The sequence below is a fragment of the Podarcis tiliguerta genome (assembly GCF_965153285.1).
Source record: "Podarcis tiliguerta genome assembly, chromosome: 3".
Lineage (NCBI taxonomy): Eukaryota > Metazoa > Chordata > Lepidosauria > Squamata > Lacertidae > Podarcis > Podarcis tiliguerta.
Window position 1 is genome coordinate 68,724,649 of NC_139536.1, and position 21,539 is coordinate 68,746,187.

The 21,539-nt window shown below is 41.3% G+C and overlaps 1 protein-coding gene across 2 annotated transcripts in view; it reads left to right on the forward strand.

The window, feature by feature from the left end:
- LAMA4 (laminin subunit alpha 4) overlaps positions 1–21,539 on the forward strand; it is a 73,065-nt gene that overhangs the window by 24,452 nt on the left and 27,074 nt on the right. For both annotated transcript variants that reach the window (XR_014509609.1, XM_083433663.1), the window contains exons 4-15: positions 1,312–1,392; positions 2,500–2,714; positions 5,577–5,672; positions 7,773–7,924; positions 10,314–10,424; positions 13,309–13,420; positions 14,557–14,724; positions 15,880–16,073; positions 17,037–17,153; positions 18,120–18,268; positions 19,452–19,593; positions 20,822–20,918. Coding sequence is in view for 1 of the 2 variants with exons in the window: in XM_083433663.1 (XP_083289789.1) it covers positions 1,312–1,392; positions 2,500–2,714; positions 5,577–5,672; positions 7,773–7,924; positions 10,314–10,424; positions 13,309–13,420; positions 14,557–14,724; positions 15,880–16,073; positions 17,037–17,153; positions 18,120–18,268; positions 19,452–19,593; positions 20,822–20,918 (1,634 nt within the window). In the remaining variant the exon portion in view is untranslated. The remainder of the gene's footprint in view (positions 1–1,311; positions 1,393–2,499; positions 2,715–5,576; positions 5,673–7,772; positions 7,925–10,313; positions 10,425–13,308; positions 13,421–14,556; positions 14,725–15,879; positions 16,074–17,036; positions 17,154–18,119; positions 18,269–19,451; positions 19,594–20,821; positions 20,919–21,539) is intronic.

The window sequence follows — 21,539 nt, forward strand, 5'->3', positions numbered from 1 at the left end:
CTTTTTTCAGGCTTTTCGGTGAAAACAGGATGCTAAACAAGATGGACCACTGGCCTGATCCAGTAGGCTTGTTTTATGTCCTCCTGTAATCCCATCCCAGAAAACGGTGGGTTTTCCATTTTTTAGAAGGGACCTGTATGCTGAGCTACAACTACTCCACGTGTTCTGTTTCATCACAGCTTAATGGCTTCTCTTCAGAACAAGAACTTTCTCTGATAGTAAGAAGTTTAGCAAAATACCTATTGCTGTTTGCCATTACAAGGGCTAGGATTTCAGACTTATTAAAAAGAATTATCTTGAACTTGTAATTAAAAAAGAGAGACCCTAGTTCTCTGGTCAGTTAACTGGGTTTGTAAAGGGTTAAATGATTATAATGATTTATTTCCCTTTCTTCATCCCTTTGTTTTATATGGCGAGGGAAATGGAAGGAGAATCAGATTTCATACCTTGAAAGTGTGAGAGGAGATAGGGCTTGCTCTTCTGCTTGCAACAAAGGAACGAGCCCCATGAATAACATGCCAATGGGTTTACGGAGTCTGACAAATACTGTATCAAAAGCTCTAAGATGGCAGATTCATTATATACACAGTTGTTCTTGGGATTCATCTCTGTGGATTTTATTTCAATATTTTTGTCTGGCCAAACGATTTCCATCCATATCTGATATCCTGGGAACTTGTGGAAGAGTTGTCATTAAAAAGAGCTATCATTTGTTTGGAACAACTGGATACCAGCTGCTCCAAACCCTTGCAAATGTGCTTAGGTTTTTTATTCGCTTGGAATTGTAAGACCACTTTGTTGTTATTATTATTATTGCTTTTTTTGTAATGAAACCTCCTTTTAAAGGCTCAGGAATACTTTTGGCCTGTTACTGAGTCCCAAAGAGCTGTTTCTTAAGAAATTAACCCATTCATGGGGAAAATATCTAAAGCTCTGTTCGGATGGTGTCATTGAAATGTTACAGAAGGAAGTGTATGAGTATTGTTTTTCACGAAAATTGCAAACTGAAAACCTCAAATCTCACTGACGCTATAAATGTCTCCAAACAAGGCAAATAAATGCACTCATTTTAACTCTGGAGAATAATTTCATAGAAAAGCAGATGAAAAAACTGAATGTAAGCCAGAATCCTTAATACTTTTTTTCATTCGTAAGGGAAACAATACACAGACCACATTCTTTCCTTGCCTTCTGATGATTGACTGATCACAACAGTTCTTTTAAAAAAAACACACAAAACCCACTCTAAAATATTTTAGTGGATGGTGGCATAACCCATAAGCTCTGATTTTTTTTTTTATGTATGCTTAGCTTTGCAGTTTCCTGTTACAGAAAAAATGGAGTGGTACGCTGTATGTGCAAAGAAAATTATGCAGGGCCAAATTGTGAAAGGTAAGTACATTTTCAGGTGCAGATGTTAAGGATTATGAACCTTTGTGCCATTTATCTTGACAATATACATTTGGTTTTACAGATACAGATTTTATATTCCCTCCCAGCTTTAAATGGGCAAAGAAAGTCTTTCTGCTGTCAGTGACAGTGACAGACCTGCTTGGATTGAGAATGATAAAAACTGGCTGTCATCTGAAGGTTTTTCTGAGAACTTGTCAGATCTGGAAAAACAGTGCTTCGTTTAGCAAGAAATTCCCCACAACTCATGGAGCTACCCAAATTATCCAGAAATATGAATGAATATGGGAGTACAAAATGGAAACTCAGGAATTATCTTTCATCCAGGGCTTAAAATTCTTCTTTGGTTTAAATTTTTAATCAAAGAACACATCAAAATATCTTGATCCAGCATTGGGTGATGCAGAATTCCTGTTGTGGAAGGGCCCAATACCTGAAGGCGTACATACCCTCTCTGGAGGTCCCAGTTTGTAGTCCTTTGGCTCAAGGGTCCCCATGTTGACAGGTTCAAGACACACCAGCTCAGGGCAAGGCATTATATTGGGTCAGTATCTATCCCCCCTTCACTGCCTGTACATCCACATGGTAGGCACAATCACGTGCACCACCCCAGTGTTTGTTCAACTTCAGAGTGAGATTTATGCCACTTGCACTCTAATTTTTGTTAATCCAGCTTGCTTCATAGCCCATAGCTCCCCAGAAAACCAACGAGCCCATTGGGCTCAACAGTGGCAAAGAGGACACACAAGGCAGTTGTGTCTACTGCCCATCTCATTTGCCATTCCACAGTAAGATGCGAGCTTCAAGAGGATTGTCTGCTTTTTCCACTGGACAAAAACCTGAACATTCAGGAACCTATCAGTTTCCATCAGTTTCCAAGGGTGGCCCATCTGAACAGGTCCAGAATCCCTGCAGGGGAGAATGGCCACCAGTCCAAAATTTACCAGATCATGGTCAGACCATGACAATTGGGTGCACAGCCCCTCACCTTACATTGATTTTGTTGACTTGACCACAGAGAATGCCCCCAAGCAAAAGAGTTAACAAGACATTGCCATTAATCATTGCTGAATTTGTGTTTCCTTCCAGGTGTGCTCCAGGTTACTATGGAAATCCCTTGGTGATTGGCAGTTCCTGTAAAAAATGTGACTGCAGTGGCAATTCAGATCCTAACCTGATCTTTGAGGATTGTGATGAAGTGACAGGCCAGTGTCGCAACTGCATGCGCAACACTACAGGGTTCAACTGTGAACTATGTGCTCCTGGTTATTATGGGGATGCCAGAAATGCTAAAATATGCACAGGTATTTGCTATGTTCATATTAAGCCCATTCATTGGTTTGGGGCCAGAGATATTTCTGTTATTGCCAGTCTGCTTTTTGCGTGTTTATAGAAAGGAAGTTGGCTAATGCTGCTGTGACTGAACGGAAAATTATTCTCCTCAATCTCTTGGCAGCTTTCAGTACTATCAGCTATGGTATCCTTCCAGAATGGCTGTCTGAGGTTCTGTTAACAGGGGTTTCCTCAGATTGAATGGATGGAGTGTAACCTATTCTGGATGGATTTCGCCATGTCACACCCTGAAGAAACAGGTGCAGAGCTGGCGAGTGCTTCTGGATCCCTTACTGTCCTTGGAGGTGCCTCTGTGTTGCAGAGTGCCTTCTGTCACTTGTGGATGGTAGCTGAGCCATGACTCTTATCTGGATGTGGATAGCTTTGCTGCAGTTGCATATTGGTAACTTATAGGTTAGATTACTGCAATGCTCGGAAATTGCAGCTAGTGCAGAACTCAGGAGTCCAGTTGCTGACTAGGCCCAAGCCAGACAGAACATGGATTCTGGCTTAACTGCATTGGCTACCAGTTGATTTACATGCCCTATAAAGCCTTGTATTGTTTTTGACCCCAACACTTTTCCCCATATGAACCTACTTGGACATCAGAGGGTCTGCAGAGGGTGATAATGCAAGAATGACCCCAAGCAGTGGCTGCCCATTGCCTGGGAATGCTCTCCCCAAGGAGGCTTGCCTGGGTCCAACATTGGTTTAATTTTAGTCCTGTTCTTAGTGTTCACCTTTTAGCTGGATGGGAAAGGATATTGGTATTGATTCTTGGTCCATGTACATTTTAGTATGGTTTTATTGCTTTTGTCCATTTTATTGTATATTTATCTTATATGTCACTTTGAGAATTTTTTAATGGATATATTTAATTAATACTACTGCTGTTACTACAGTCATACCTTGGAAGTTGAATGGAATCCATTCTGGAAGTCCGTTCGACTTCCAAATCGTTTGGAAACCAAAGTGTGGCTTCTGATTGGCTGCAGGAAGCCCTGGACATTCGGCTTCCAAAAAGAATTCGAAAACCAGAACTTCCGGGTTTCGATCATTCGGGAGCCGAAACATATGAGTACCAAGGCGTTTGACAACCAATGTACAACTGTACAATGTACAATGCACAACGATGTCATTATTTATGCATTTTTAAGATCCAAGCAAAACCTGCCTATGGGTAAACTTGGGGCAAGCTAGATTGGAGTAGCCCTCCCAAGCCCACAAGCTGTTTCTAGGTTGTTGGTTTTTGTTTTGTTTTATAAAAGCACTTACTAGGTCTAATGGGTGACGTGGGTGGCGCTGTGGTCTAAACCACTGAGCCTCTTGGGCTTGCCAATCAGAAGGTCGGCAGTTCGAATCCGCGCAACAGGGTGAGTTCCCCTTGCTTGGTCCAAGCTCCTGCCAACCTAGCAGTTCGAAAGCACTCCAAAAAGTGCAAGATACTGCTCCGGTGGAAAGGTAAACAGCGTTGCCGTGCACTGCTCTGGTTTCAGTGTTCCATTGCGCCAGAAGCGGCTTAGTCATGCTGGCCACATGACCCGGAAAAACTGTCTGTGGGCAAACACCGGCTCCCTTGGCCTATAGAGAAAGATGAGTGTGCAACCCCAGAGTCGTCTGAGACTAGACTTAACTGTCGGGTGTCCTTTACCTTTACCTTTAGGTCTAATGACTTACAAGGTCTAATGACACATCTAGGCTGGCCCTAACAATGCCTTTGGAAAACTTAAAAGAATGGCACAGAGGAAAAATCTTCCCATGTTATTTACTCCCACATCTAATACTTAGAGACCTGTAGCCTTGGATGTTTCATTTTGGTGTTGTGGCTAATAACCAGTGAAATACACCAATCACTGCTTTGGAGCTACTTTCAGGTAGAGGCTTCTTTTCCCTTTTTGCCACATTAGCTGCCCCACTTTTTGTGTCATTGCAAGTAAGGCAGACTAATATGCTCACATTGCTAACCATAAAAGGCTTCTGTCTGCTTTTCAGTGTTTCATTAGCCATGCAATGTATACATTACATGTCTTTAAAACAAACTACCCCTGGGAACAAAGCTAATTTTAGAAGCCATAATAAGATGAAATGTCCAGAAGGTTTTAACGTACTCTGAAAATGCAAACTTTAGAAGAGCACAGAATTTCTAAGTGGTAGGTGATATACTGTGGTCCTTAATCTCTGCAGTAATAAATAACAATTCAAGCAGTGAGAGATTTAAATGACCGCTATTTTACTTCAGTCATGTATAGCAGTAATATGTGCAATTGTAACAGAAAGCATACAGAGACATTCCATTTAAGATCTGCCTCCACCTTCTCTGTTGTAGGTCATTAGGACTGTGCTTTATCATATTATCACTCAAATGTGATAAAGAAATGCTAAATGGCATTGTTATTACACGGCAAAACACCTTTGGAATTCTGGTTTTAAATTTATTCCTCATAAGTAATGTATTTAATGTTACTTAGTTACTTTGAATAGAAATTATTCAGCTGCTGCCTATAGCAGTTTGAATTTTTTAACCGTTTAGTTTTTTATGAGCAAACGAAAGCACGTCAGTTTGGCAGAGATCAAAATATCACATGGGAGCAGTAGCTATGCATGAGAGGCTGAGAACCGGAAAGGGCTCCCAGGAAAGGAGACCGTGTAGAGCTATGAAAATACTGAAAAGGGGGACTCCATGTGAATGGTAGATGAAGACAATGTAAATTCAAGGAAAGGATCGGAAGGGGTGGGGAACCAAGAAGGGGCTAAGAAGAGAAGTTAAGCATTTGGTTGTAGGTTTCCAGTTTTAAACAATTACTATAAAATTCTCTCTCTCTCTCCTTTCCTAGCATGCAATTGCAGAGGAGGACCTTGTGACCGTCGAACAGGGCAATGCCTAGCAGAACCTCCAATGTCTCCTCCAGTCACAGATTGCCCAGTAATCAGTAAGAATAGCAATTATATGAAACATTGGCTGCACTGTCAACGTCCTCCAGCTTCCCCCTTTCCAGAGCATCTGTATATTGAAGGACATACATTGAGGGTTATGGTCTGATTATGTGATTGTTCTTATTTCCCTCTGTCCCTTTCCCCTACCCTAAAGAAAAAGATTATGCTAGTGATGCTAGTGACCAGTACTGAGGCAGCCATGAAAACATATCTGAAATAATGTTCAGAAGCGGTGTGGGAGAAAGAGCCAGGGCAGCAAATTACTTGGACCTGTGGTAGATGAATTTAATACTTATCCCAGCCCATTATTTACCATGTGGCACACATTAGTCCTACCCTCCAATCATGTGGCTACTCATTTTGGAGCTGGTCATTCTGAAAAAGGCAGGAAGCTTCTCTATCCAGAAAAAGTCCTGACAGGCCAAATACAGCCTCTTGTATCAAGGATATCAGGAAAGGAGTCAAGAATAAAGCAGGCCTTCTAAACACAAAGATTTTTATTTTTATTTTGCTACATATGCTTCATATGAAGCTATTCATAATTTTAATAATAATAATAATAGCAGCAGCATATCTGCAATAACCTTCACTTGTTAGCCATTGCACTGACTTCGAACCTCAGTGCTCCCCAGCATACAAAACACAGACCATTGTGGTTATACTGTCTGCCCTTAACTCTAAAAACAAAGACTTGATTCAGTGATACGATGACACAGTTGCTTCTAATGGCAGTGCTGTTTCAGAACGAAACATGTAATAATTGGTGGGGTGAGGGATTCCAGAGTAATTTGTAATCCCAGTTCATACATTATCTGGAGCCTTTGCGCAGAAGTGGAGCATTGTGTTCTCCACATGTCCTATTGGACAGGGGATACCAAGCTCATGGAGGGAGGCACAGATTTGGATGCAGCAGGCCCTGCACTGAATTCCATGTATCAGAGGCAGCAGCTGCTGCCACAACCCCACTGTACCCCTTTGCCGTGTTTGGTATCTTCTGTTTGGTCATATCAACAAGGCTACACCTTAATATCTATGAGGCCAGTGACATCAGAGCAAAATACTATTGCTTAGGCTACAGCAGGGAATAGACTGTCTAAGCATCACTGAGGCCAAATAAAAAAAATAGGCACAGGGTTTAATTTGAGCTCTAACCCAGAACCTTCCTTTTTTTCAGTGCCAGGGTTCAGCCTTGGAGCACATGTGTGCAGTAAGGAAGCAGAGTTTGCATTTGTGTGTGTGCAATTCCCTTTTTAATAATGTCCACCCCTAATATATTTTGGAGTAAAAAACAGTAATTCGGGCAGAGCAACAGAATGCCAACATCAGTGAAACAAAGACTGCTGAAGTTTCAGACTGCATTTAGAAGGCTCCTAAGGTTGAACCCCTCAGAGAAGGAAACCCAAAACATCTTTTGTCTTCAGGCAAGCCCATACAGGGGACATAGTATTGTGCCCTTCATCAGAGTCTGTATGGCTTCTGAGCAACTCTGAACCTGGCACTTCTTCTTTTAGAAATTAAGTCCTGAATATCTTTAGCTGGGGGGCACAGGGGATGCATCTTTTTCTACATATTTTTATGGCAATTTTTTTGGGGGGGGGCAAATACATTTTTCACAAAATCACATACAGACATATTCTGCATAACATGACATAATATAGAATGTGTGTCTGTGAAATCACTCCTTAATAGCTAAAATTGTTTCTTTTGTAGAAAACCTGCTTAGAGGTTAAGCCATTTTTCTCTTCTTGCCTGGTACAGTGGACAGTTTCTATATTATGCTAAATCTTGATATTTATTTGGATATAGTTGTGAGAACATGGCAGATTACAATGGGTACTGCCTTTCTAAATGCAAAACAATATTGCTATATGGGATTACAAGTTTGGAGATCTTGACAACATAATGAATTGGTTATCCTTATTTATAGCTTTTCTCTCATCCTCTTGGAACTGTCTTTTCTAATTTCAATTTTATCTTCACAACTGGAAAAGCTAATAGAAACTTCCTTTTTCCAAGAGAAATCGGTAGATTTCAAGATTCCAGCAGGAATGTATTCCCCATTCAACTGCCCATATTTCATTTCATTTCATTGCCAGGTTGTGACAAATGCATTTGGGATTTGACTGATGATATTGGCTTGGCAGTTCAGTCCATTGACGAAAGCAAAGCTACCCTGCAGAGCATCTCCACTGGGGTTGCTGTTCACAGACACTTGAATGACCTCAACTCCACTACTTATGTGCTGAAGGTACCAGTTATACCTTATTTGGTTGTGTCTCTGCTTTCCCCTCAGCATTAATATGCTGCAGAAAGGTCAGAGTCAAAGTAGATGTGGTGCAATTAAAAACAGCCATAGAGGGACGCCTCAAATCAAGACTGAGGAAGGAAGTTAATCCTTCCACTTGCTGGCATGTTCCTGTTTTAAATTGCCATTCCCTGAAACTCTGGCTGCCCTGTCTAGGGACAGGGGTGCAGGGAAAGACCCTCCAAGTGTCCCTATTTTCCAGGGACAGTCTGGTTTTACAGGTGACCCAGTTTCTGATTTGATCACAGAATGCCCTGCTTTTCCTTAGGATGTCCCTATTTCCATCAGAAAAATGTTGGAGGGTATGGAGTTATGCCACCCCTGAGCCATCTGAAGGCAGCTCTGTACAGGGAAGTTTTTTAATGTTTTATTATGTTTATATATATGTTGGAAGCTGCTCAGAGTGGCTGGGGCAACCCAGTCAGATGGACAGGATATCAGTAGTAAAATTATTATTATGGAATAGGATGTCCCTATTTTCACCAGAGAAATGTTGGAGGGTATGCAGGGATACAGATATAAATATGGGTAAGGGCTGTGCACCCTGACTGAAATGCATCTAAGGTCTGAGTCTTGTTCTCAGATGCATGTCCATCACTCTATGCCTCGGGCCGAGCCCACCCATGAGGCAGGTGAAGCCATGGGTGGCAGAAGCTCCTGAGGCAGCAGTGCCATGAACACCCTGCCTGTCCTGCAACCTCTGCCAGTGGCAGAGAAGTGGCACTGGAAATCAGTGCTGATGCCAGTGCCGCTTGTCCACTGCCGGCAGAGGTAGTGGGGCAGCGCTTACCATTCACCACAGGTGGCAAAATGGGACGTGCTGGCCCTGCCATGCCTGCAACATGATACTTTACAGATGTGAACAGGACACCCAAAATCTATCACCACTCTTTTTCTGTGCAGTCAGTTCTCACATTCTGCTTTCGGTCATGAAGTGTTTGAATAATTAAGTGTTATAAACTCAGATGGTAGTCATGTGCATGAGTGAATTGGTCTGTGAGGTGTAGTGTATGTTAATCCCCATTTAGCCATGATGCTCATTGGGCAAACTTTTGTCAGGTATTCTCTTTTAGCATAACCTGATTTGCTGAATTATTGTGAGAGTAAAAGAAAGGGAAATACAATATATGCCCACTTGGAGTCCCCTCTTGGGGAAAATGTGGGATAGAATGTTACTATAGAGCAGCATAGGCTGCTGTAGTACTCTGTGCAAAGAGAAAGAAGACAAGATGAATTGGAACTAAGAACATAGGAGCTGACAGGATCAGGCCAACAGCCTATCTCGTCCAGCTTGCTTTTCTCGCAAATAGTTGTCTGTGGGAAACATGCAAGCAGCACCTGAGCACAGCAGCATTTCCCCCACCTGTGTTTTCCAGCGACCGGTATTTAGAAGCATTGCCTGCTGCAGCACCTTTGAGGAAAAAAGTAGAACAAGTTGGTGTGGAAAAAACTGTAAATGAGAGAGGAATTACCTCCCTTAGATATATAGAAGAGGTTCATAAGCAAGACAGTAGGTTCGTGTGAAGGTTGGCTCTCGCCACATCCTTCTCACTCTAGCACTCAGCCAGACCATGCATATCTGTGGGCCTTGACCAAGGCTGAAAGGTGTTCTTATTATCTCCTGAATGCCCTATTGCCTTTTGGTACTTCTCAGAGCCATTTTCCATCACAGCAGGAAGACTGTTGTTTTCCCTAAAGTATAAGAAGCTATACAGTTTAGTGATCGATTTTTAAAAAATCCTGTAACCCAATGGTAAGAATAGCAAGTTCAAATTCATGCTTAAATTTGGGGGTTATGTTCTGTTTGTGTGCTGCTCCCCGCAGCAGACAAGAGCAGTGCACATGGAAAAGCTAGCAACGCATTGAACTTTAGTAACTCTGTACCCATGCTCCCATACCCCATAACAACAAAAAGCGTCAGGCCCCCTGGCCACTTTGCACTGGGGTGGTATGCAGAGTGGCATGTACGGTATGGAAAGAACAAACAAGTCCAGACCAGGAATGTGAATCCTCCCTCAGACAATAGGACAAATTCCCTGGGAATCTATGCAATTGTCCTCAATGGACATTTTTAATAAAGCACTAAACAAACATCTGTCAGTGACGATTTAGAGCTAGTAACTCCAGGCTCACTGCAGTAGGTTGGCCTAGCTGCCCCATGAGGTCCTTCCAGCACTGTGATTCTATGACATTCACTAAATACCTCATCAGTGTGCTATTTTGATGATGCTCATTAAAAAAAAAAGAGGAAATTGGCTTTCACCTATACTGAATGAAGATGCTTTGTTAAAAACAACTCAATCAACCCTTGAGTTTTGTTTTGCTTTATTAGGAAGAATTGTCAGAAAAGGATAACCATTCTCTACTGAGGAAGAGCCAGATTGATAATGCTACAATTGAAATGACAGAGCTGCTGAAGGAAATCGACGCACTTGATGAAAAGGTTGGCTTGCCATTTTGTGGTTTCATTTCCTTTGATGAAAAGGCCTGTTATAAAGCTTGTTAATTCTATGGAAGTTATTGTGAACTTCATTGGGTAGTAAGGTGGATTAATGCTACATGTATAGATAGACCTGAGGGACAAGGGTTAACAAATTCCACAGGGGCAGCCATATTCATCTCCTACAGCAAAAAGGCAGAATCCTGTGGCATCTTAAGGTCTCACAAATTTTATTATGGCATAAGCTTTCATGGAACCCATTTATATCAGATGCATTGAGTATGATCCTCAGTAATCAGGTATTTTTAACATTTTTTTTAGTTTCAGACACAAAAATTATACAATATAAAACCACACTGTATTCAGAACTCAAAAACACGAGTTTTTGCGTAACACAAAACACATTGTTTTATTTTTTAAAAAAAATGTGTGTGCATGGGGAGACGATGAGGGAGGGGAGAAATGTTCACATGAAGAAATAAGTTTGGCATAATAGTATGGGTTTGTCCCCAAAACATACATAAAATATATCTTAATGTGGGGCTCCATTTATGAGGGGCCATGCTTCAGTTGCAGAACATCAGATGTGGTGAACTGGTGGCTCTGCAGATGTTGTTGAACTCCAAGTCCCATCAGCCCCAACCAGCATGGCCAGTGATCACCTGAAGGGCCACATTACATGCATAAGGTCCCAGTTTCAACTCCTGACATGATCAGTTAAAAAGTTTTGATGGACTCCTGTTTGAACCCTGGAAATTTGCTGCCCCTCAGGCTAGGACAGAGCTAGGTGAACAAGTAGCATAAGGCAAGTAGCATAAGGTGAACCTGACATAAGGCAGCTTCCTATACATCCTGCTTGTCTGTTATTCACTTGGTGCTCCTTTTTTCCCCCTAATGGAAATATGGCATGCCTACTTCAAATTCTAATTTATACTGATTACAGTAATCAAGATAAATGACATTCAGTTGCTTTTCTTTCTCTTTTGGATATTTCAAGCTATGGGTGCTGTGCATGGAAGTTTTCCTAGCATTTCCAATAGCACAGTAATATACTTCAAAGTCTTCCCCAAGCTTGTTAATTATCAGCAATAATCGTTTACACAGTAAGTAGCAGGCGCTTAGATAAGGATCATAATTTTCTGGTAGGGATGAGCTAATCAGGCATCTTTTGTGGATCACGAAGGGTCAGTATGAGTGGAATTATATTTGTGGTGCAAAAGCCACAACAGTACAGCTCCTACCTGGAGATCCTGCTACCCTCCAGGTAGTCTTGGACTCCCATTAGCCAGCATCAGGAATGTTTTGATTTGTAGTCTAGTAACATATGAAGGGTCACAAGTTCCCCAATCCTGTTATAAACATTAGATCACATCAGAAGTTCTCAATCATATAATCTCTGTGGTGGAGCTGAAGAACCACCCCACTCAAGGTCTGCATACTCTTGGTCAAAGGCTGTACACACACAGTTCACATACACACACACACACACACACACACACATACCTTTATTATTATTTTGCTGTACTGGCTGTGCCTAACACACTGGAAAAGAAGCTTTTCTTTCCTGTATTCTGTATTTCTCATTATAGCAAATACTTTAGTGTATAGCACTGCTGTTGTTTGGTGTAATTAATATATATATATATTCCCAGCTATACTGTTCCTGTAAATTTCTTTTTTGGAACAGATCCAGAAACAGGATACCCATTTTGATAATTCTATCAAAAGAATGGATTTTTTAATTTAAAAAAAGCTCTTCTAAGTAGAGTATGGCTGGAAATTCCAATGTCTAAAATAAGCCTGGGCAATCTGTGGCCCCCTACCTAATTTCATGAAGGAAATAGTTTGATTTCATCAGAGTGGCAAGGAGGAGAAAAAGCAAAGGGAAACGGGATTGCAGAGAGAGAGAGAAGGGAATTGCAGAAAGAGCAAGAAAGGGGGGCTGCCCCACTCCCTCTGACTCTGAATATGTCCACTGCCAGGATATGGCCTCTGACAGACCACTTATGAGGGAATGCAGCCCTTAACATAAAAAGCCCCCTAAAAGCAGGTTCCCATAAGCACAGCACTAACAGGAAGAAATTCAGGTCTTCGATCCTACACCAACAAATGTGTTTTAACTGTACATTTCAGTATCAGAAGAGGACACAGGGGAGATTTGTTCTCATGATTTGAGGAAGTGGCTATGTGATCTTAGACTCATTTTTTTCCAACTGGTTGAAAGCGCCACCTGGTGCTTCAGCAAGCAAAGCACTGATTTGCAAAAGAAGGTGACACACTGAGTCATGTTATATGACAAAACTAGACACTACATGCCATGAAGACATGTGTATGTTTTTTTAAAAAGCCTAATGACTTAAAAGAAAATCAAAATTAGCATGAGAAGGGGAATAGGGAACAATTTTTCCTGTTCACCATTTTTTCTAATCTACTTTTCCACACACACACACATCTCCTCCTTTTCCAAATTGCCTCCTTCAGAAGCTGCTTATTAAAAAGATCATCAAGATAATGTTGTATATGTGGTTGCCAAATATTTTATGCAGAAAAATTGCTCAGATATAAATCCCACTATATTCAATGAAACTTCTTTCCTAGGGAAGTTTGCATAAGGATCAGCTTCAGCTTCAGAGTTGGATCAGATAAGTGATGGTTTGAGTGCAGCAAATGACACTGAAATGTGGAGCAGGTTTCCAAAGCCTGCATTGTAAATACCAGGCACCTAATGAGATGCAGCTCTTTTCTTCCAACATTGCCAGATATCATTTATACGCTCAATAGACCTTCCTGCACTCATCAGACAGATTTTGCTTACACTAGTCAGACCTGCACATGCCTAGAGATTGAAAAGAAAATCTAATATCGCAATTGCATGGCTTATTCACAGGGAAATCAAGAATCCAGCGAAGGCCAATTGATACAGAAGGAAACCATGAAGAGCATTGACCGTGCGGCTGTTCTTGTGGAGGCACTTGGAAATATGATAGATAATATCCAAGGTAAATCTGTGTTTTGTCTTGGTTCATCTAAATGGCGAGAACAAAATGGCAAGACTGCCAATGGACAAAAGTCATCACAGGAGCAATACAAGTACATGAGAAGTAATCAGGCTTTCTTGTACCACCCCAATACATTTTTGTGCTGAGAGAAAGAAAATAGCTGTGCAAGCTACACATCGGTCTCACAGTTGCTCTTACCAGATGTGCAGATGAGTGTCGAATGAAGTTTCCTGTGTGTATTGAAACAATACATTCAATTTCCTGTGTAAGAGCAGTGATAATGTGGCTACAGTGAGGGTGTAACAGGAAGTGAAAAAGGCTCCCTGTGCTGATGCCAATCAGCAGTCCACCAGAATGTTGTGGTTTGTTTCTTTCAAACATAGGGGGAAATGCCCAAGTCCTGTCTAGACAACTCTTAGCAAACTTAAGTATTTTGACTGAGATCTTTGAGATCATTATGTCTATGTAGCCATCAAAATACCAGTTGTTGGTCCCCCCCCCCCCGCCCAACTTTTATTATTATGCTATCAGAATAAAAACAGGAGAACTAGCTCTGAGTTTCTGAAAGAATAGTACAGTCATTTGGGGCTGAAAAAGAAACAACCTGCAAAAAAGAATTTAGAGCTGTTTTCCATTTGTAACCAAATACAATAGATGTTGAATTATTAAATCTTCCTGCTGCCCTGGGACTTATAAAACTGCTATTTATTCATACTAGCTTATTGATCAAGAGAGATAGCATAAAAGCAGCCCCCTGAAATCATTGCAACTGTGTACAAAAGAGGCACAAGTTCCATGCCACTGGTGTATCGTGAAATGTTTGCTACCAACTACAAATTCTGCATAATCCAATGTTCTTATAAATGCAGGTTTGCAATTCTAGAAAACGAGTTGTTACCAACAAATGGTTTTTGCAACTGGCCACAAGGCTGTTTCTACAATGCAGAGAAAGAGAACCACATGGGCACAAGAGTTGGGTACCCTGAAGGACCTCAGGGGGAAGGGACTATAAACATATCAATAAAGATATGAAACATTCAGGGTCTTGTCAGAAACCTATGATTCAAGGGGGCTTGTGAAGTTAGTTGTTCAATCACAATTCATTATTGCTTTATCTGCCTGGGATATGTTCACAGAAGTCAGCAGCAAGGTGGAATACTATGGCATTGAACATGACCTGAGGCCTGAGGATATCATTCAGAAGCTCAAGGCAGCAGAAGAAATGGTGAAGGACATCAAACGTCGCAAGCCATTCACTATTCAGATACCACTTGCATACGAAGAATCTGATGCAGCACAAGAGTGTGAGTTTTCCATCTGTCAAGACAGTGTAATGTGGCATTGGAAAAGCGCAGTTGCATATTGAAATACATACTCACAGATCTTTATGAGTGTCAGCCATGATGGCACCAATTAATTCAAAATCATGTGCAATTCATATAAAAGAGTACAGTCGTATCTTGGATCCCAAACGCCGCAAACCCGGAAGTGATTGTTCCGGTTTGCAAACATTCTTTTGGAACTTGAATGTCCGATGGGGCTTCTGCGGCTTCTGATTGGTTGCAGGAGCTTCAAAGTTCACACTTTCCTGAATTTTGCAATGCAATTCTCCAGCCATGTACAGTGGTGCCCCGCAAGACGAATGCCTCGCAAGACGGAAAACCCGCTAGACGAAAGGGTTTTCCGTTTTCAGAGGTGCTTCGCAGGACGAATTTCTCTATGGGCTTGCTTCGCAAGACGAAAATGTATTGCGATTCTTGAGGGGTTTTTTCGCTCCCCACCCCCTTTTTCTAAGGCACTAAGCTGCTAATAGCCTTTTAGCAGCTAATCCACTAATCCCTTAAGCCTTTAATAGCCTTTAATAGCCGCTAATAGCCGCTAAACCGCTAATAGCGCTAATCCGCTAATAGGGTTGCTTCGCAAGACAAAAAAACCGCTAGACGAAGAGACTCGCGGAACAGATTAATTTCATCTTGCGAGGCACCACTGTAATGTGCACAATAATGTAAAGTGCATATAAACGCATATATTCATCAAAATAATATTTAAAAATGCATTCTATGGGGGGGTTCTGCAGAAATGTGTACATTAGGTAAAATTGCATCCAGAATATATAGAAATAGAAATACTTTATTGTCACTGTACAGTGAGATTAAACGAGCCCCCCTCCCCCCCACACACAATCTCTCAGTCCTTGTTACACTCTGTGTGCTGTCGTACGACCACCAACCCCGAATATAGTTTATTAGGATAAATTTGTCCTGAAATGCTAATGAATTTTTACAATTAAAATGATAGTAATTGCAAACAGATATGGAAATGTGAAGAACTGAACTGAAATGAGAAAATGAAAGAAATTGGCAACAGTTTGTTCATCCCTAACCATGTGTGGCTAGACTTGCTGCAGAAACCAAGAGTAAGGCCATTCACAATGGTTAACCAGCTTTATCTTCTCTTAGTGCTAAAAGAAGTGGAAAAGTGGAGACAGACATACAATGAAACCAGATCTCTGATTCCTGTCGTTTTGGACCAGCTTGGGGATTACAACACCAAGCTTGCAGATTTGCAGAAGGCCCTCGACCAGGCTGTTGATGACATTAAGAAAGCAGAAGCTAGAAATAAAGAAAGCACCGCCACATTCCGAAGGCAGGAGGTACCATGCAGTATATTGCACTGTGAATCTGTGAAGAACATTCCCCTCCTCCTGCCCCGATTAGGAGAGTGGAAAGAGAGGATGGTGATTTCAGGAATTGCTTCCTTTCCCAGCATGATTCCAAAATCTGCTCCAGAGGTTGGAGTAAACCACAGAGCAGATTTAAGGGTCACACACCCCCTGCGTGGACAGAGGGGAGGGAGGGGAAGTACAGCTAGAGGTCCTTGCACTGGTGGAACTGTTTAACTGGATGCTGCCCTATGCGTTTTGTTGCTGCCATGTTTGGCTGCAGAAAAGATCATATACAAAATGGGTTTCTCTTGATATGAAATGTACAAAGCCCTGGCTATAAATGTGCACATTTATGCACTTCTTTGCCCTGGTCTTTGAAAACTGAAGAACAGATTTTGGTGTCCTTCCTGTGAGGTGTTGTAAGGTATCTTTTTTTTATTGTGTTTATTGTGTTTTCACATGATGTAACCTGCCCTGGGACTTTCTGGTTAAGGGCGGGTAAGTAAAACTACTCTTGCTGCTACTGTATTACAATGAGGCCAGTAACAACTCAGGAAAATACACCATCTACCTTTCTTCCCAATCCACTGCTTTTTCAACCTTCTTTTTCTATATTTCAAGTCTTTTCTCAGAAATTGTCTAAGATATATTAGCTGTCGCTCTTGGCAGCGTTACTGAATGTCTAAAAACAGACTGTGCAAAAGTGACCTGCCACAATAGGAGTCAATTAAACTATCTGTTATCTGTTCTCTTTTAAAATTCCATTTTTCTTAATTCAGAACCTCCTAATAACCTCAGCTTCCAAATTTTAATTGGATGACAGAAGTTCAGCAGTGCGTTTTTAGGATAGATCAAAGCCACTAACCCAAAAGAACATAATAAATGTATCCAACATTTCTGGGAGCTTATTCATTCATTCATTCATTCATTCATTCATCTATTTTCTCACAGAAGCAACAAGAAGTAGTGGAGGCACAGATTAACAGTGTCAACAGTACCCTGCTGCAGGCAAGAGATATTTTAGATGTACCTCAGCAACTCAACTTGGAACTGAGTGAGGCAACCAAGGTAACTTCCTTGTGAATGACACATTCCTCACTGACCTTAATCAGAGTTAAGGCGTTGCATCAGCACCAGCGTTTCCCATGGTTAACATCAGTCCTTTTTTTTCTAAAAAAATGTTTAGGGGTACTCTCATTTCCCTACTCATATTGAAATACTGCCCCTCAGGGGTATGTGTACCCCTGCGTCCCCCCATAAAAATGCACTGGTTAACACTACCCAATTTTTCTTTTCCAGCGTTTGCTAACAAGCTTCAAATATTGACTAAGAGTAACTTCCCCAAATGGGACGCGGGTGGCACTGTGGGTTAAACCACAGAGCCTAGGACTTGCTGATCAGAAGGTCGGCGGTTCGAATCCCCGCGACGGGGTGAGCTCCCATTGCTCGGTCCCAGCTCCTGCCAACCTAGCGGTTCGAAAGCACCTCAAAGTGTAAGTAGATAAATAGGTACTGCTCCGGCAGGAAGGTAAACGGCGTTTCCGTGCGCTGCTCTGGTTCACCAGAAGCGGCTTAGTCATGCTGGCCATGTGACCCGGAAGCTGTACGCCAGCTCCGTCGGCCAATAAAGCAAGATGAGCGCCGCAGCCCCAGAGTCGGTCACGACTGGACCTAATGGTCAGGGGTCCCTTTACCTTTAACTTCCCCAATAGCATTAATCATGGTCAATAGCAATGCCCAGAAGCAGCTCACCAGGTGGGGCGGAGTCAATGCACTACCTTCCTAGTTAGTGGGATGCTGTTGCTTAAAGGGTGGGAGAGGAGAGGCAATGGGGATGTTGGTGCTGGGCAAATGTACTGGCAAAGCCCATCCAATGCTCCTTCTAGTACATTTGTACCATGCCAGCCTCCCTACCACCATACCTCTTTCCCTCCTGGTAAGCATTAACAACACACCTGCTGGGAAAATAGTATCAATTTCTAGAAATATTAACCTTGAATTACTTTTCCCCACTCTGTACTCTCATTTGAACAGAATGCATCAGGGTTCTATGCAGAAATAGATGGAGCTAAAATACAGCTACAGGACAAACTGGCCAACCTCTCAAGGTTTGATGGTGATTTGGTGCAAAGGGCCATGGAATATGCACAAGAGCTTGGTGTTCTTGCAGATCAGCTAGACAGGTAAACTGCCATCAGTTAATATATATTAATATATCAGATTAACTGTGCTCTATAAATCAAACAAATGAGCACAATTCAGCCAGTAGCCTAGTTTGCACATCACATTAAGCCAAACCCTGGCTTCATGTGACTCCACAAGTATTTAGGCTCCCAGAGAGGAGTTTGCTGCCATTTTGGTTATTTTGCTCCTGGTGTGCTGTCTCCAGGACTTGTCCTAGGTTTTACAGCTTGCGGTTTGTCCATGAGTCCAGGTTCTAACAACATGCTAAGCCAAATCATGGCTTAGTTCAGCGTGGTGCAGCAGCAAAATGACTGGGGAGAAGCAGCTATTGTCTCTTCTCCCAAACCTTGTGTGTTCACGCTAAGCCATGATTTGCCTGACTGTGATGTGTGAACCAGAACAATGTGAAGTGCATTTCAGGCTTATGGAACAGAATTAAATGTGTGGTTTACTCTCCCACTAAAAACAATGGAACTTAAAAGTGCTTTGCTTTGGCTAGATTGTGTCCAATGTTCATAAAAGGATTGGCTGGTTGGGAGGAAAGTAGAATATAGCAATACACTAATTGTACTTTGCATTATAGTCTTTTCACCACTGTGTTATGTATACCAGCTCTCAACATAGGGTCCAACTAGATGATCAAATCCACCATTGTATTTTTCTTTCCTTCAAAGCAGCTGTTTAGAAATAGTCATCACACGGTTTTCAGTGAATACCCATTTCACTTTCCAAACCATAAAAAGTCCAATTCTTTTCTAAAGTGAGTTTGCTGCACTATAACAAAAGTCCTTTAATCCACTTTAACTGTGCAGACGTAAAGTTCCAGTGTGCAGATGAATCCCTTCTGCAAAATCATGACAGTCTGGAGGTAGGTTAAGTATTTTTATTGCAAATAATGGGTTTCAAAAAGGTAGACATATTTCCAATCCCTGCTCATGGACAGATTTAGCAGCAGGTTATGCAACTAATACTGCAGCTGACTTGTGCAATGGTGACAGCTGAGCTGCTGGGGAGATCTGTACTCACCTTTTAGCATGTACATGTGCCATTACTGAGCACTAAATATGTGCAGAAGACCACTGTCTCTCAATTACCTGATTCAACTCTGGCAAATACTCACCTGTTTTCACCTGTCAGTAATTCAGATTATTATTGTTATTATTATTTTCTCCTTTGCTGTAGGACGTTGCATGGTGTTGATACAAATGGATTAGTCCAAAAAGCATTAAATGCTTCCAATGTTCATGAAAATATCATTAATTACATTCACGAAGCCGAACAAATCTCTACCTTGGCATTAAACACTACAGAGCGGGTCAGTGATGTAAGTAGCAGCATTATAAACCCTGATCTATGCTCCATGACCCTTGTATCATTGGGATGAAGCAATATTTCCAGCGCCTGCTGAAAACTCTTTTATAGAATTTTTCACATGTAATGTCTAACTATTAGGCTGCATACAAAACACACCAGAAATCATGTGAATGTTATTTTCCATAACTATTGCCCAGTTCATCAAATGAGAGGAAATACATTTCAGTCGCAGTCTCTGGTATAATTCATTTTGGAGCCATTTTCTAATTTTTACTGCAACAATTGCATAATTTCTGTATACTTGCAAAAGTTACAACAGGCTAGATTCAGAGCACCCATGAGTGGAACCTTGGTTGCAGGATGCCCTTGCTGTGCAAAGTGGAGTTAGAGACTTTTTGCCAATTTCCCATCCAGCCCCTTTAAAAGTAAAGGGCCAAACCACATGTCACATTCAAGCTCCCAATGTAAATTTTCTTTAGTAAAATCAGCTGTATGGGCTGCCTGATTTGGATATGGCTGTGTCAAAGGGGAAGGGGCGGCTTGAGTCTTACACACCTCCTCCGAATTCAGATCACTTACCTTAAACTGCTATTAGACATGAGACTCAGCTATACAACTGCAAATAAAAAATTTTAATGTGTCGTAAAGTGCAATATACAAAAGTGACACTAGATGGCCCCAGTGAGCTATGCTAAATTCAATGTATTTTTCAAAACTTTTTTAAAAAGCATTTTCATAACATTTTTTATATGTGGAAGCTGTACACCAGCTCCTTCGGCCAATAAAGCGAGATGAGCACCGCAACCCCAGAGTCGGTCACGACTGGACCTAATGGTCAGGGGTCCCTTTACCTTTACCTTTAGATTCCACCATGGTTATGGGCTTAATAACAATTTGTGCTTCATAACCTTCCACTATCTGTTGCAGAAATTATGAGAAAGAGAGAAAATGAAGGGAGGAGGCTTTTTGGTTGTGGCTCTATGCCTATGGAATTCTCTCCCTAGGGAGATACATGTATTATCTCTCTATTGAAATGAAACCCTTTTTTATTTCAAATCCAGTTTTATTTTAACTGCTCCTTTTTTAGTGTCATTTTTAAATGTTTGGGTTGGGTCATAGTTTTGACATAAGCTGCCTTTGGGGGAGGGGTTGCTCTGAAAAGGTGGCATAGAAATCCTGAACATGAAAAGAAATAAATGAGGTTTTATTCTGACTCTCTTTCTAAAATGAATTTGTAGGCTGTTGTTGGAATTGGCACCCAGATCACTTACCATAAAGAAGAAAGCAAAAAAGTTCTCAATCAAGCCAGTGATCAGGAACAGACGGCACATACTAGTAAATATAATCCTGTCTCTTGATTTGGACATTTCTCTGGAACTATAATAGCTCTGCATATGGAAAGGGAGCATCATGAAGAATGAAAAATGTTGACAGGAGAGAATTAATCATTATATCCCACTGAGAATTCTGTAATTCAAAAGCTTGTCTATTTTCAGTAGAACAGAAGCTGGTCTAATAAACACTCATTACTTTATCCATTTTGTATCTCTTGTTCTCTGGGACCTGCACTGCAACAAATGTCTGTACAATTACCAGGCCATATAGAAGATTTACAGGGTGCTGGTACTTCTTTTTCTGAAACTTAAAACTATGGAAATTACTGCTTTTAATCTGTCAGAAGCAAATGCTTTTCACATTTGTAGTGCATTATTTTTCTGATGTAAATGTACTGTCACCTAGCTCAAGAGAATACCATCTGCCAAATTCTTTTTAAGAGGTCCCTGAAGACAATTCAGTATTCCATCAGGAATTGTTGCTGGGCACTGACAAGGAGACTATTGAGAAAGCGAGACTACCTAAATGTGTGTCATTAAATATTTCCTAATTAAATATTGTCGTGATTAGCACCAGTTATACTTACGGTGGAGTGCCTTTTTTGATAAAATTAATACTAAG